Source organism: Ischnura elegans, chromosome 8 (genome assembly GCF_921293095.1).
Source record: "Ischnura elegans chromosome 8, ioIscEleg1.1, whole genome shotgun sequence".
Classification (NCBI taxonomy): domain Eukaryota; kingdom Metazoa; phylum Arthropoda; class Insecta; order Odonata; family Coenagrionidae; genus Ischnura; species Ischnura elegans.
Window position 1 is genome coordinate 16,335,827 of NC_060253.1, and position 16,771 is coordinate 16,352,597.

General features: G+C 39.1%; 1 protein-coding gene across 1 annotated transcript in view; it reads left to right on the top strand.

Annotated features, from left to right (window-relative positions):
• The window catches only part of LOC124163774 (photoreceptor-specific nuclear receptor-like), a 32,611-nt gene extending 16,105 nt beyond the window's left edge, over nt 1-16,506 (top strand). The window contains exons 5-8 of the mRNA XM_046540857.1: nt 2,162-2,484; nt 5,355-5,448; nt 7,161-7,319; nt 15,130-16,506. Coding sequence (XP_046396813.1) covers nt 2,162-2,484; nt 5,355-5,448; nt 7,161-7,319; nt 15,130-15,449 — 896 coding nt within the window. The 3' untranslated portion in view covers nt 15,450-16,506. The remainder of the gene's footprint in view (nt 1-2,161; nt 2,485-5,354; nt 5,449-7,160; nt 7,320-15,129) is intronic.
• Nucleotides 16,507-16,771: the final 265 nt, after the last annotated feature.

Consider the following 16,771-nt stretch of genomic DNA (forward strand, 5'->3'; position numbering starts at 1 on the left):
GTAGTATGAGATTAGAATGAATGTATTATTTTTTACCATAGGTGTCTTTTCTGTTTCTAAACTTTGTATTAGAACTTGCTATTCATGTGTTTTGTGTCATCTAATGCTGCCACCAGACAATAGTCAACTTGCAGCAATGTGTAGTAATGATAATATTAATAATAAAATAATAATACTACGACCACCTAGTTAGAACTTTCGGTCGTTGAAAAGTCAGCCAATCGGTGATGAGTCATTTTTTCATTGAGAGTTTCATTAAATTTCTCTCGATTATTTGCATTAAACTGGCCATTCAGCCAATGACGTAGACAGGAATTTCGTTCGGAGGGGGGTCCAAAACCAGGGGGGAAAATTTTTTAAAAATAGGGTAATACGTAGAGGCTTTCAAACTAATTTTAACACTTTTCATAATCGAAATAACTTCATTTGTCAAAGAAATATTTTGTAAATTCATGATTTTTCAATATTTTGTTTCTTTTATGAAGAAAAATATTTTTTTTCTATTTCGTGGGGAGTCCTGACCCCCCGGTTCCCTCCTGGCTACGCCACTGCATTCAGCTGCTTTTCGCACATTGAAAATATTATACTAGAGGCAGCGCAAAATAATTTTGACGAATTTAAGTATACCGGGACTAGCCACGGTGATAACTTTTACGGGAGTCACCCGCAATGCACAATTGTGCGAAAAATGCAAATTGTGCAAAATAATTTTCTTTATTAAGATGGAAGAATAACACGTCATTATTATTGTTCGTCTGAGGGAATCCCTTTTTGATATATTAGTTGATCTTATATTTTAATTGAAAAAAAAACATTCTTTAAAGTAGTATTTTTCATTGTTTCACTACACTGTGAGTTTTATTCTTTCAATGTAATCTTTTTATTTTTATTTTATTCACTATCTAAACACCTACCTCACCAATAAATTACAATGAAAAGGAAACACTTCAGTGAAACATGGGCTTACCTAGGTTATATTACATTGTGGATAATTACTAAAGAATCGCTTTTATTCTAAATATCATGATTTTTTACAAATATTCCCCAATATCTGAGAATTAATCGATATTATTGAAGACATAATTGGTAAAGTTCTTCATTTCCGGCTACTACCGCGTCGACTGCTGTGGCAATGACATCAGTTTCGCTGCCACTGCTGACGGCGTCTACAGGTCGAAGAGTTGAAAGTAAAAGATGAATAAAGTGTTGTCCTAGCCACAACAACCGACACGGTAGTAACCCGAAATGAAGAGCTTCATCGCACACTGCGGAAATCTCCGATCTAACATGATTGTTAAGTTTCACAAGAAAAACCCGAGTCAATCGATTCGTTTTCAATGTCGTTTTTCTAAACTCGCTTTTTTTGTTTGTTGTCTTGTCCCGATCAAATCTTACAACTCAATTATAACCCACTTTCTGATTAGGAATTATGCATCTCTTTACCAGGAAATACGTATGTATGTATACATTTTATATAGGGTATTTAAAACAAAGTTTCTCTTCATACTATTATTTATGACTAAAAGTATCGCTTATCCGTAGTGAAATTATCTAATTAAATGTGCACGTTTCATTTTTGGGGGTACAATATTAGTATACATACGGAGGGGTACGGGAAGGAAAAAAGTTGGGAACCGCTGATTTGAATGAACAAAAATGATAGAGAGTCATAACAACTAATTTGTTTGCATGAAAATTTATAGAAAAAATGATTGAACAAAAACTTACTAGTGAAAGAGGAAGAAGGGGCTTAAACAAAAAGAGGAGACTGATAAAGTAGGAAATTCACAACGTAATTTTTGAAAAGTCAAACGATTCATGGCTTTTGGTACATATGAACAATTCCACGCCAAAAAACTTGCTGTTGTTGTGATCCCTTGGAACTCGATAATTTCTTTTGTTTCGCAATTATAACTTAGTGAAATAATGCTGGCGTATCCATTTCGCCGAGTAGGTACTATCTAAAGTAAGCAGTTGAATTTATAAATAATGTGTATTTCTCTAGATATTTATGATTCAAGAGCATTTCTACAATATACATTTCATTTCATTTTTATTTGAGCATTTCGAATTTTTTTAATTCTCCCTAGTTCGCGATAAAAACGCTGTTTTCCATAAAAATTGACATTTTAATTTTTTATACTTCGTTGACGTCCCGCAGATTGTCCGAGCGGCGCAGAGGAGACTCGGCTGGAGTGCGGGGACTTGGAGGAGCAGCCTTCGTCCCCGAAAGAGGAGGAGAGGGCGGTGGGGACGGTCCCGGGGGACGCCGCTGCTTCCTCGTTCCTGGCCCGCTTGGCCCCTTGCCCCCCTCCGAACAATTTGCCCCCGGGGCAGCCGCCGATCGCAGTCCTGGGCTACGACCAGGCCTCCTCCTCCTCACTGATGCTCCCACCGCCCCCCGGGGACGGCGTCTACGAATCCGCCGCCAAACTGCTCTTCCTGGCCGTCAAGTGGGCCAGGAGCATACCCTCTTTCCTGCAGGTATTTTTTTCTTGGTGACACTCATCCTTCACGTCAGATTAATTAAAAGTCTCCTTTAGTATCCTGAACACCTTGCGCTGAAATGACGGGTCGGGATGAACTTCCGATGCCAAATCTCGCAATAACGAGTGTAGCTCGTCATCAGTTTTTCATAATTTTAGCACTATTTAGCGGAACAATGTAAATATTTTGAAAGTTTTACAATGCTACAGCATCCATAATGTAAAATCAACTGATTTGGGCGTTACCTGGTGGAACGATGAAATGTTCATGGTGAAACAAATCCCATTACTATTCCGCAAACGTTTTATTATTAGTAGTCAACGAGTTTCGAGACAGTAGTCAACAGAGTTAGTCTTGATGATGACGGTAGAAACGTCGAAACTAGTTGACAGCTAATAATAAAACGTTTTTGGAATAGTACTGCATTTTGTTTCACCATGAACATCCATAATGTAAATGAATAACTCATGTTTCATGAAATTCGCTGCATTGGAAGCAATAAAATGATTTTATACGAGCAGCGATAGCTCCGTTCTCAATTTTCTTACGGGAATAGGGTTCGTTTATGTATTTACCTACATGCTTCACAATATGAAATAATTAATACTTTTATGTCACTGCTCTGCGTTGATTACAAACTACAAAATAGAATTTCATCGCCTACCATTCCATTTAAAAAGAATCATCATCATCAGTCAACAATCCTAAGATTGGTTTGACGCAGCTCTCCATTTCTCTCTCCTATCCGCTAATCTCTTCATAGCTACATATTTATTCTCTTTTACATCCTTTATAACCTGTCCTATATAACTCATTCGGGGCCGTCCCTTGCCCTTTTTCCCTTCCACTTGTCCTTTAACGATTGTCTTCATCAGAATATCGTGCCTCAAAATGTGGCCAACTAAGTTGTCCCTTCTTCTGCTTAATGTTTTTAGGAGGCTTCTCTTTTCTCCTACTCTCCTTAGCACTTCCTGGTTACTCACACGGTCAATCCATTTTATCTTCATCATTCTTCGGTAGCACCACATTTCGAATGCTTCCAAAAGAATCACAGAAAAAAATAGCAGTTAGGAGTACGATATTCAGGAAATAAAATGGAGTGGAAGAGGTTAATAGCTTGTCATTCTTCCCATCAACATTCTCCGACGATTGTCTTCATTAGGCCATCATGTATCACGATTTGGCAGACAAATTTGTACTTTTTTCTTCTAAGAGTTGTTTTTTAGAATACTTCTCATTTCTCCCACTCTTCTTAGCTCTTCCTCGTAACTTACATGTTCAATCCATTTTATCTTCATCGCCCTCAAAAGTAGATGCTTTTCCATTTATCCGTTATCACAAGTTGTTCCTAAGATTGGATTGACGTAGCTCTCCTATCCGCTATTCACTTCTCATGCTTCCGATTTAAAAAATTGTGTAGCTGCGACTTCTCGGGAGAATAATGTGTCAGTTTCCCCTTGCCTTCCACATCGCAGTACTACAGCCGTTAAGATGTGTCAGTGAGATGAGTGTCGCTGCACTGACCAGTGGTTCCTGGCTGTCAAGTGGGCTAGGAGAATTCTCTTTCCTCCAGGTATGACGGCCGTTCAGTAAGTCTTTAGAAAGACAAATATGTTGGGTCAATTATTTTTTACATTTTTAACAAAGCATTCTTTCAGCTCTATAAATTTTTGCAAGCATTTTAAGCCGTCCAAATGGTGGAATTTCGGTATCTACATTAGTAAATAGGGATTAGTTTAGCGATGATCTCCTCCTTAGACCAAAAATATTGTTTGCCAAGCCATATCTTCAAGTTGGGATATAATAAAAGTCAATGTGGGCTAAATCCGCTGAATATAGTGAATTTTGTATGAATTGAAACTTCAATCCCGTATTTTTGGCCAAAGCAACTGCACAGGTGTGCAACAGTGCATTGTCTTCTTGAAGGATTTTTTTTCTTTTTAAAATGAGGACGATTTTCTTGATTTCTACCTTCAACTGATCCAATAGCGATGCTTGATACTCTCCTGTTGCCGTATATCTCGCTTTTTCGAGTAAACGATGCAGATAAATCCGCATGCATCCCAAAATGTCATTGCCATGACCCATTGTACCTTCCTCGCCTGCTCTGTAGCCTGTTCGCCTTCAAAATTCCATTGTTTTGACTGTCTCTGCAGTGTAATGATGAATCCATATTTCATGTTATCAATAGACGCGAAAGATCCTCAGGGTTGCGACGGAAAAGAATCAAAACAGCCACACGATTGCGTTTATTCTCTACTGTGAGCAAACGCGTCACCTACCTACCTTGCCGAGATTTTTTTCACACCCAATTTTTCGGGCAAAATTAAAACGACTGTGCATAGCGATTGCCTGTGATCTACACTATATCGCGCACTTTCAATTACTTAAAGCCTTATGGTGGATATTGTCATTCATTTCGGGGATAGACACTTCCACATGGCGACCTTGTTCTTTTTTTTCGGATGCAAGGTCACGTTTAAATTAAGTTACTCAATTATTTACCCATAACCCAACCCCCTCGTAATCCGCCTCTGTCTTTAAACTACTCTAAGTATGTTCGATAGATGTTTATAATACTAATGTTTTCTGATATCAACTGATTTGGGCGTTACTTGGTGGAACGATGAAATGTTCACGGCGAAACAAAACCCAGTACTATTCCACAAACATTTTATTATTAGCTGTCAATAAAAAGTTTGTGGAATATTACTGGATTTTGTTTCACCATGAACTAGTGTTTTCTCTTGAATGAGTCAAGCGAATGGACTGTGTCCGATTACACCGGAATTCACTGTACCTTAAAATCGTTCAACTGATTATTTAGGTATGATGAATGAAAATTGTTTTTTATTATGTATCCTCAGTTACCGTTCCGAGACCAAGCCATTCTGTTGGAGGAGGCCTGGAGCGATTTGTTCGTGCTGAGTGCAGCGCAGTGGTCTTTGCCCATCGATGAAGGTTAGCCCGTCACGAAGGAATAAATTACAGCGAGAAATCCTCGCTGAAATACTCTCTCCTGACTTATGAAACGAGTGAATGTGTGTCCGAATATGAATACAGTTATTTTAATGTTAATAATACAATACAATTGTAAACTCTACACTTACTTTATTGTGATTCGACCGATCTAGGCCTTGAAAATGGCACTGATATGCTAACACGGTTAATTGATTATGCATGTGCATCCTATGAAAATGGTTAGCAGTAGAATATGTGTGAAGTTTAAAATTTTGCGTTACTTTAAAAATTAAAAACTTCCACAAAGTATCACCTGATACGATCTCTTATATTATATATAGATAAGTAAATTCACTAGTACGTATTTTTGAAAGTGGTTTAATAGCTCTCTAGCTCGTATTTACATTTAAATTTCCTGTGTAACTATAGTTACACCCGCTTATAAATTACCCTTTGTTTTAATGAACGTTCGAAGATTTTCGCGGCGTTGATTAGATGATCTCTGCATTCTATTCGAGTTACCTCACCTTCGACCTGAAGACGCTGACTGCAATGTCAGCGAAACTGTTGTCGCTAAAACACAACGAACGCGGTGAAAACCCAAATAGAATGCAGAGATTACCCTTTGTTTTGTTAAATAAAAACTTTTGGGCTATGTCGCCGTGCCAATTTTGGGTGGTCACTTTTTCAAGGGAATCTGGGAAAGGTTTCCTTGAGAAAGCGACCAGCATCGGTCGGGAAACGATGTGGGCACCCAAAAATTGACGCGGCGACGTGGCCCAAAAGTTTATATTTAACATGACGAGTACCCGCGAAAGTTTTAACGAGGAATCGCCCTTTGTTCGCCAAGAAATTTTTCCAAATGATTGAGTTTCATAAATTATTGACTGAATTTCTCTACTGTGGATTTTTAAATGTCAATGCTGGAGGCTATTTCTCATTACGAATGTTAAACATGACAATCAAGTAAATATCACGAAATGGCTCGCTGCTATGAATTCAAGTGTTGTTACATGCAAGTAATTTATAAAAAATATATATTTTATGAGCCTAGATTTTTGCAACTTTCTTCCATCCTTTCTTAAGGACGAAAAATAAAGAACTGGTCAATATAACTAATTAATTTCAATAAAGTTCTGTTTCCAAACAATACGTAAAGGCTCAGTTTTATTGTATGGTTAGCGTTAACGTGAACACGGTACAGTGGTAACCTTAGGTTGAGATTGTTTGAAAACCATAGTTAAGTAAAGTAGGTCAGATTAACGATTAGTTAAATTGGTGTAAAGGAAGAATTCCAATATTCAGACTCAGCGAAATATTAAATAGACATTATGAAACCGTACTTAAAGGCAGCATTGGAATTTCTTACATCTTTGAATACGGCTCCTATATATGATTATAAATGCAATGGTAGTTAAGATTTCACATTTAGTTGTTAATGTAGGTACATACATCCGACGGCGGCTTATTTCTTTCCCCAAGTTAATAAGGAAAGTGAGAGTGGCATGTATAACCTTGCACAAGCACACATTTTTTAATTTTTATACTAATTTGTGACACTATTTATTTTTTGTTCATTAAGGTCACGTGTCAGGAACAGTCGTTGAGTAATTGGCTCAAATTCACATCGACTTTCAGAAACTCAACAGTATAAATCTCCAAATTCTTTTCATTTGATTCGCGACTTCTCTTTTCTCCCGCCACGAGCGCAGTGAGCCTGGTGGCAGCTTCATCCGCGCAGCGAGGAGGAAGCAACACAGACTTGGCCCGTGAAGCACGCAGACTCCGCGACACGGTGGAGCGGTTTCGCAGCCTCAGCGTGGACCACACCGAGTATGCGTGCCTAAAGGCCCTCGTGCTCTTCAAACCGGGTGAGCCGTTCTTATTTGAGTCCAATACTTCGCTTCGTAATCACCGCTGGGCAAATCCATGCCATAATATGGTGGTTTCCTATTATTTTTTTATTGCCTAAATCAAAAGATTATTACCCCTGGAGTACGTATTTCACGCTTTTAGATTTTTAAATGATAATATCTATTTTTCGCGATTAAATAAAAAGTGAAAAATTTCAAACGCGCGAAAACGCGACGGCTAAGTATGAATGCTGGGAAAAGCCCGTGTGGCGTCATTCTGGTTCCCGCTGCCGCAAAGTGAGGCGGCCTTGGGGCGAGGATGTGTGCGCCGCTGCGATGCAGGCTGCTAGCAAGTAGCAGAGTACCCTGCTAGCAGGTAGCGCTTGGCTTAAATAGGATTATTAATACTCTATCAAACGAAGGAAACTTTCCGACCATAGGCAGTTTTAATAGGTGATTATTAAGAGATGTTTCCCTGAGCTCTGTGCCGCATGCATGCATTGGTAATCTCAGACGATGTAAAACTCTTATCCACTCGTATAGAAACTAGATCCCTGTGGCATCACGTGGAGTGGCATCGCATGGGCGCCAATCTGGCCTGTTTCAAATGCGGTTAAAATTGACCATTGCCATTCGTCTAAACTGGGATTTCTAAAACCAAATAATTTTTATATTATGAATACACTAATGATGGGTAACGAATCGCAATCAATGCCTTTCGTTTTCTTTGATGAAGGAAACTACCCTATTACAAGGGTGTTGCTCGACCATTTTATAAAATACTAGCAGGCGTTGTTCGGGAGGGATGGTATACAGAGAAGTGGGGAAATTGGAATTCTTGGTCACATGTCAGGATTTTTATGGACAGGAACGAAGCAGGTATTAGCTGTTACATAGTCACCGCGCGTAAGTGTTATAAGTGTAGGCGCGAATATTGGGCTGTACCGATGAGTCAAAAACTCACCCCAACGAACCAGTTGACAAAAGCAATTAATAAATGGCACATGTGTACCGATATCAGTATCATATTTTGTTTGTGTGAAATAAGAAAAATAAATCTAACATAACATAAATAAAATCAAATACCAAATTTTGAATTCTAATTCAAAGTTTTTTTATTTTACTTTTTTTCATTTATTTCTTTTTTTGTTATAGGTATATATATTTTTTCCTTTTCCCAAACGATGTGGTTCCATTTTCTATCTTTTCAAATTTTGTTTTTAACTTTGAAAAGTGTATATCAATGTGCAGCAGTGATTTCAAAGCATGAGTAACTTTTACACGAAGACAAAATTTGACTTTTTTTACAAATTTCTTTTTAGTTCAAAATGCAAAATAATCTACCTTCGAATTCTATTGGAGGGGGAAGATATATTTCAACATCGCTCATAATTATAAATACGGTACTATTTTAGTCGTCTTCGAGATGAATATTAAACTTTTAGTTATAGTTATGCCTTTAATAATAAAGTTCATTGAATTTATGATTTATCATTCTCTTTTATGATAGAACGAGTCCTTTGGCCAATATTTGGCTTGAATCATGACTATACAGAAAAAATTAACTTCTTACAAAAAAATGGTCGATTTTTCAAGAGGTGTATATCCAGATCTAATTTAGGTCTTATTTTACAGAACATTGATTCTTCATTAAAAGCTGTAATAATCAATTTCCTCAACTAAAGCATTTTTTGGGAGTAAATAGCAAGTATTCAAAATACTAAGCGAAATTTTCGCATTTTTGTGCTATCCCCGCGGGTCGCACAGGTTTTTCGGAAATGCAAATCTGGCCCTAACGAAATTTCAAAAAATTAGAACTACTTGCATGAATTTATGCATCAGCTCATGTCTTATTCCAGTGGCCTTTAATACTATATGTTAAAGTCATCTTTTGTTAGTAATGACGTGCAGCGGCGCAGCTAGGAATTAAGGCTGGGGGGGGGGGGGTTTAGGCGCAGAAAATACTGGGGTTCTGGGGGTTATAGAATACCCGCCAGGTAAGCGAGAGGTGCGGCGGCCCTCCCCCAGAAAATATTTAAGATAAATGGTTCAAAATAGCGAGTTTTAAGGCTTTCTAAGGGATATTTTATAAATCATTACACTATTTTATAAGTACTATTAATCCAATTAAGTAACATGGATATAACTTAAAAATTCCTCTAAGCTCTGAGGAGGGGGGAGGGTTTCAGGGGGGTCAGTTAGGAATTGAGGCTGGGGGGGGTTTAGGTGCAACTAATACCGAGGTGTGTAGGGGTATGGAATACCCTCCAGGATATGCGGTAGGTGAGAGATTAATGAATTGCGGATTTTTTGCATACACGGTTCAAAATGGTACGTTTTACGGCTTTCTGAGGGATATTTTATTAATCCTTACCCTATTCTATTAGTAATATCAATCCAATTAAGTAAAATGGATTAAACTTAAAATTTCTCTGAGCTCTCTGGGGGAGGTTTTATCCCCCAAACTCCCCCTCGCTGCGCCAATGATGACGCGGCCGTGTTTACCATGCTTTGGTCTCAATATGAATTCGATTTTTTGATTTCGAAATCCACCTGCTTTTTAATTGGTCAATGAAGCTTAATCTTTAGGGCTCTGGCGGCATTCGTGCATCCTATACGAATTTGAAATAATTTTGGCGCAATTAACGATTTTTAACCACACACGCATCCAAATTATACAGAGGTATTCCAAATGCAGACCGTGCCACAAAAATTTTAAGGGGATTTCTTATACATATTGTGTCTTTTCAAATTTTACCCGAACTGCATTCAGCTATAATCTATCATTTGTACTGTGGCTTAAACAAGGTTGTAGGTTTATTGAGCAGAGGAGAGGTGTTCTAGGGCTGGTCATCTCTTGATTGGATGTAGTCATCATAAAGCTTCATTTACCTAATAATAGGTACTAATAGGGGTGATTCGAAAGTGAACTCACCACCAAAGGAACTCTGAAATCCTTACCCAAAAACAGCAAATAGATATAAGTAGGAACTCAAAAGACTTAATGCTGTCGCAAATTGAAAGTAATAATAGCCTCTCATTACAGTGATTGACGTCTTCTGTCATGAAACTTGGGTTTTTATATTTTATTTCTGTTGTGATTATCTTCTTACGTTTTACTATTATTTTTTTGTGGATTTGCGCTTCTCGCCGAGTGTATTTTTCATATTGTATCTTTTTGTTTGCCTAATAATGTAATCATAGCACAGGCTTTACATTTTAGCAGCTTTTACTTGTCACCCGGCCTTCAAAGTGGGTTTTTCTTTTTAATTTCCATTGGGATTTTCTCATTTTTTTTTGGATTTGCTCTTCTCGCTGGATGAATTTTTCATATCGTTTGCCTAGTAAAGTAAGCATAGTACAGGATTTCCAATTTAGCTTCTAATTGCCTCCTGGGCATTGGGCTATTTGCAATATGTCTTTAAATAATTAAATACGGTAAAATTTCGGGGGGAGAGGAGCACCTTGAGACACTCCATCCCTCCAGTGTGGTCTTGTGAGGCGCGATCGCCTCTCGTCTCCGAGGTAACACTGTATTGGGGCCAAACCAATGAAGTAACCAGTGTCAGATTTAGGGGGTGTCACGGGGTTCCTGATCCCCCCTTCAAATTTTACCAAAAAGTTTTCATTTCTATTAGTTTAATAGTTTTTGTATCCTTAAATGTATCAAATTGTTCAATTTCATCTGTTGTAAAGAATAAAAGCGAAATTTAGGCTCCTCAATGCGTTTAAAAATGGGCATTTAAAAATGTATTACTCGGTAGAACGGCCCACTCCCCCGGGGATATTATTCCATTCTCACCGAACCCAGGTTATGACCCCCAGTGGCGTATTTAGGGTGGGGGCACAGGGGTCATGACCCCCCCCCATATTTTTATACAATAGGGTAGTTTCCTTCATCAAAGAAAACGAAAGTCATTGATTGCGATTCGTTACCCGCCATTACTGTATTCATAATATACAAATTATTTCGTTTTAGAAAAATCGGTTTAGACGAATGGCAATGGTCCATTTTTATCCTCATTTGAAAAGGGCCAGATTGGCGCCCATGCGATGCCACTCCACGTGACGTCACAGGGACCTAGTTTCTATACGAGTAGATAGGAGTTATACGTCGTCTGAGGTTACCAATGCATGCATGAGGCGCAGAGCTCAGGGAAACATGTCTTAATAATCACTTATTAAAACTGGCTAAGGTCGGAAAGTTTTCTTCATTTGATAAGGTATTAATAATCCTTATTTAAGCCAAGCGCTACCAGCCAGCAGGGTACTCAGCTACCCGCTAGCAGCCTCCGTCGTATCAGCGCTCAACTCGCCTCAAGGTCACCTCACAAGGCGGCAGCGGGAACCAGAAATACGCCACATGGAGAGATTTCCCGACATTCATACTTACGCGCCGCGTTTTCGCGCGCTAGAAAATTTTCACTTTTCATTTAATCGCGAAAAATAGATATCGTCATTTAAAAATCTAAAATCGTGAAATTCGTACTCCAGGAGTAATAATCTTTCGATTTAGGCAATAAAAAATAATAGGAAACCACCCTATTTTTAACCTTTTATAAGTTGAATATTTTTTTATCCTTGTAAAGGAGTAAAGGGAGTGTATGTGAAAATGCATAGCTACAAGTCCCGAACGTGATAGAAATTTGATTTGTATTTATCGTCGAGCGTATCATTCCTTACTCTAAAAACGCCCCTCTCTCATAATGGATATTCCACAATTCCAGAGCCTAGGTCATGATCCCAAAAATTTGATGCTGGATCCGCCCCTGGTAGCAGGGGCGGATCCAGCATCAAATCTAAGAATAGGGAACTTGCATATATTTCAGATATAATCAACAGCCCCAAAATTATATAAAAATATATGTTTGCATACCTCGGTGAAAGTTTTTTTATTATTTTATGACGTGGTTTACGATATTTAATGCATCAAAGTTCACGAGAATTTTCAAACGCAAGTGAGAAGCGAAAACGCCCGATGATTGGCTGGTAGAAAAGTGACGTCATAGTTCAGTACGAGGAGAGACGGCGGCACGGCCATAGTATATAGGTTGCATACTTATACATGCGACGGCGTGGTTATGATTCATTTATTGAAGTGCAGACGTGTCGCAGTTGTTCATTGTGACTTCAGGGCTATTATTTGATCTATTTCTCCTCCATTGAAAGCGATAGATTGCGTAAAGATGAAGGCATATGGTTATTCTTAGGCTGATCCTAGCAAGCTTCCTGTTACTGATTCCATCATGATAACAGGGTATTTTAGTGAAACTGTAGACTTCGTCGGCTCGGAAAGTCGATGCCGAGAAATGGAAAGATAGCTGATGAGCATCTGAAATGTTTTATAGTTCATAACAAAGTGAGACTTGCGTATAATATTGGCGAAAGCGTATACTCATGTGAAATGTGTATTCTTTTGGCAGTCCGGTAGAGTCTTATGGTGAACTTATTTCCACCTCGAAGCTGTCGATGATACTTTCAACTTAAAAATACCTTGCCTGGAGGGCGAAAGGAAGCTCTGAGGAGGCCAGACTATTAATTTTTCAATTTAGTAGCGATAATATAGACGAACTTCCAACACAATCTACCATCTTGTGACTAAAAACCCCGAAGCCACTTCCTATTCTGCAGAAAGAATCGGTCAATCGCACTTCGATCAATATAATAAACACAACGTCTTCAGGTGTTCATAAGTTACTTTTGAAATGAAATACTTCCTAAATTAGCATTAAAATGTGCATGTTTTCCAAACAGAGTCTTTAATACATTTTGGAAGCTTTTCTCACGATATATCTGGAACCTTCTCTAAAGGCGAGCTCATCGTCATTGCGATCGGTTGTCACTTAAAAATTCCGTATCGGAAATCCTAGAGGGATGACCGTGATCACCTGCACTCTCACTATCACTGGAACCCGTGGTGAAAATATCATTCCAATCCAATTTCTATTTGGTTTTAACTGGGGAAAGAGCAACTATAGAACTGCACATTCTTTGGGCAACTTTGGGTTTGACTTTCCCTCAAACACACCATTTCCCCTGTGGTGCACATCAGTCCTATCTTTATACGATGGCCTGACAACCTTTAAATGGATCCTTGGTTTATCCTGACAACCAACTAAATGGATCCACACATGTCCATTCTTATCTCCATAGTTTCCAAATCAAAGGCCGCGGAACATATGTTCAAAAAAAAAGTTGAGTCACAAGAGGTATATTCCTCTTGTGACTCAACTTTTTTTTTGAAAAGCAAGCAACGGCGTAGAATAAAATCAAAGAATGCTGCGATTCATTTTTTGTGACCACCTCTGGATTCCATTCTTTTTCCATCTACAACTTTCTTTATTTTTCGGGGTAAACTATGGGACAAGATAATGTTTAAATATTTTCATTAATTTATAACAAAATATAAGTTCGAAAAATACCCAAAAGCCATTTTATTAATCCGCACTGATGAGTGTAAATTAATGTGGAAGATGAATGCTGTAGACGTAGTAGTTTTCCTTAGGTTGAGTTGCAAAGTTCATGAAGTTGACAAAACGGCTAATTTTTCGGTGCGCGGAGTCATTTATTGCACTGACCGTGTCTACATTTTTCAATTTTTTTGTAATAAAATAAATCAGAATTTAGGATAAAATTTCCTTTAAAATGACGTATAGTTCATTATTATAGCATGTAGTGAAGCCAGGATATAAATTTGCAAAGTACAGCGGCGCATCATTTTGACGCCGACAGTAGAAGAAAACGCTGTCTTCTTGGCTGGCACTCGAATGCATGAGGATCAACGTTGCTCTATATTTTCATATTTCCTCCCTTGATTTTAAACATCATGGAATTTTCTATGTCCTTCCGTAACTGAAATTGAACAAGTGCCTTAATAATTTGAGTCCATCGTAACCATCGAGAAACACCTATCTCGATTTTTGTTCGGAAGTTGAGTTTTTATTCTACGGCGGCCGAATTATCGAAAAATCTCAGTTTCAAGTTATTCAGTCAATGAAATATGGAAATATTATTTATATTAAAGTTATCTTCGCTCACATAGCACACGGGTTTATCATTCCGTTTATTATACTCTTATTTTTCCGTAACGCTCATCCCGACAGACGGCATGCATCGAGACTTTTCTTCTAATTTCCTCCGTGGGAATGCAGACGAAAATTTTTTTCTGGGGTGTTATTGCACAGAGGAATAATGCACCACTTGTAATTTTTCCTTATTTCACCCATGTTCTCCTTTAAACGCAACGTGGCTCTTCCAAACCTGCAGTTACTGGGATTGGATCTTAGACTCGTACTGAACTATGACGTCACAGCCAAAGATTAGTGGGGGCGGTATTTTTTAGCCCGCGAAACTCGGGCGACTTTTGGGAGTCATTTTCTAGGGTATAAACTGAATTTTAAGCGGAAAAAAGTATATTGCTGTACTAAGTGTTTACTGTAGTTTATCAGCATACTGTTTATAAAAAGTATGCAATTTCCCTATCAAGGCAAGGGGGGTTTTAGGAGCAACTAATACTTTGGGGTGTGAGGGTATTGCATACCCGCCAGAGTAAGTGGGAGTTGCGGGAGCCCTCCAGAAAATTTTAAGATTAATAGTTCAAAATGACTAGATTTACCGGTTTTTGAGAGATACTTGGTCAATCCTAACACTATTCTATAAGTAATACAAGTTCATTAAGTAAAATGGATTACCTAAACTTAAAAATTTCTCTGAACTCTGGGGGGGGGGGGGGGGAGGTTTATCCCCCAAACCCCCCCTCGCTGCGCCACTGACTGGTAGTAATGCGAGTAACGTTCTGCCATCTTCACGATCCCTCTTCCTCCGACAGATACCAGAGGCCTCCGCAACTCCAAGCAAGTGGAGTCGCTTCAGGAGCAAACCCACTTGATGCTTCTGGAGTACTGCAACGGAGCCGAACCACAGGCGAGCGGTCGGCTGCGGTCTCTCCGAGGCGACGAGCCAGGTTTCCTGCACCCGACAAGCATCCCGGGCGCAGCTCCGCACTCGGCGCGACTGGGGCGCCTCCTGCTGCTCCTGCCTTCGCTGGGATCCGTGAGCCGGCGGTCGCTCGAGGAACTATTCTTCCGCAAGACGGTGGGGGATGTCCCGATAGAACGCCTGCTCTGCGACATGTTCAAATCGAGTTGAAACGGCAGTGTACGGGAATGGTGTTTGGTTCCTTTAGTACGTACTCTTGACAGGTTCGAATTTTCTAATTCAGCGGTGTGACCCTGTATGCAGGGTTGCCATACGTCGCTAATTTCGCAGAAGACGTATTTGCCGGACAAAAAGATAAAATATCGCGAAAGCAGTGACTGCTAAATTTTTTTTATTAACATGAGTGTTCCCACCAAACGCGGTTCAACTGTTGCACCATTAAGTTGCACTGCTTTTCACACTCATTCAGAATCACAGCAAGATCCTTTCTTCTTTTCATCGCCCAGAAAAATATAACTGGTTAAAACTTAGTGTAAAACGGACCTCAAGTGTGGCAACAGACTTGTGCATATTTAAGTAATCTGTTTTGATGTTAACATTGAAAAGTTATAAAACGCAAATTAATTAATGGCACTCTTTTGCCAACAGTGTGTCCTCAGCTTTGGGTCTTGGATCATAGCAACTGGACTTGTACTGGAGCAATCGACCCACTGGCAATTTGAGGGATAAACCTACAACACCAATAAGAAAGTAGTCAATGAATATCTTGGCCGTGTCAACTGGGTGGGGAGGCAAAAGAGATTCAAACCCCACCCACCAACATCCTTATATAATAAATTGTGAAGATTCACACCAGATAAACTTTGCTGTCTGACTGGTACGACTACTGCTGCTTTTGCCCTCATTCGGATTCGATCCTGAGACGAAAAAATTTCCCCATACCCTGTGACATGTTCAAATCAAAGACAGTTTGAGGAAATCAGGCAGCGGTTCACGAGAATGTAAAATTGGCAAGTACAAATTCCCAAACCCTGTGGAGTGTGAACTTGTATGGCCCAAAGCAATGCAATTCATGGTAGGCAGGTAAAGTTCTGCAGGAAAGAGAAAAAAGTCACCAATGACTGCAAGGCCATGACTAGCAAGGGGGGATTGGATGAGGTACAAGGGGTCCAAACCACTCGGAGATTGCTAGAAGATGTTTTTTTAAGGTGTACAACCACAGTGAAAAAAATTTTATTACCACATCTGGGTGTCTTGAGATTGACGTGAGTTAAAAGAGACAGTAATAAATGAAATGTCGATGTATATTAAAAACTGTTTTACTTTATCAATATTGGTGGGCGAATTTGAATAGAGCCATATCATGAAAGGAATTTATATGGCATGGTGGGTGATTCACACAATACATATTTAATGTTATGCAGTGTGGTCTGCATGCATCTGCTGGATGAGAGGCGCCCACCTTGATGGAGAATGTACATACCGATTGCCACTGATGCATCTGTCAAGACTGCAACCAAACAGTGGATAAA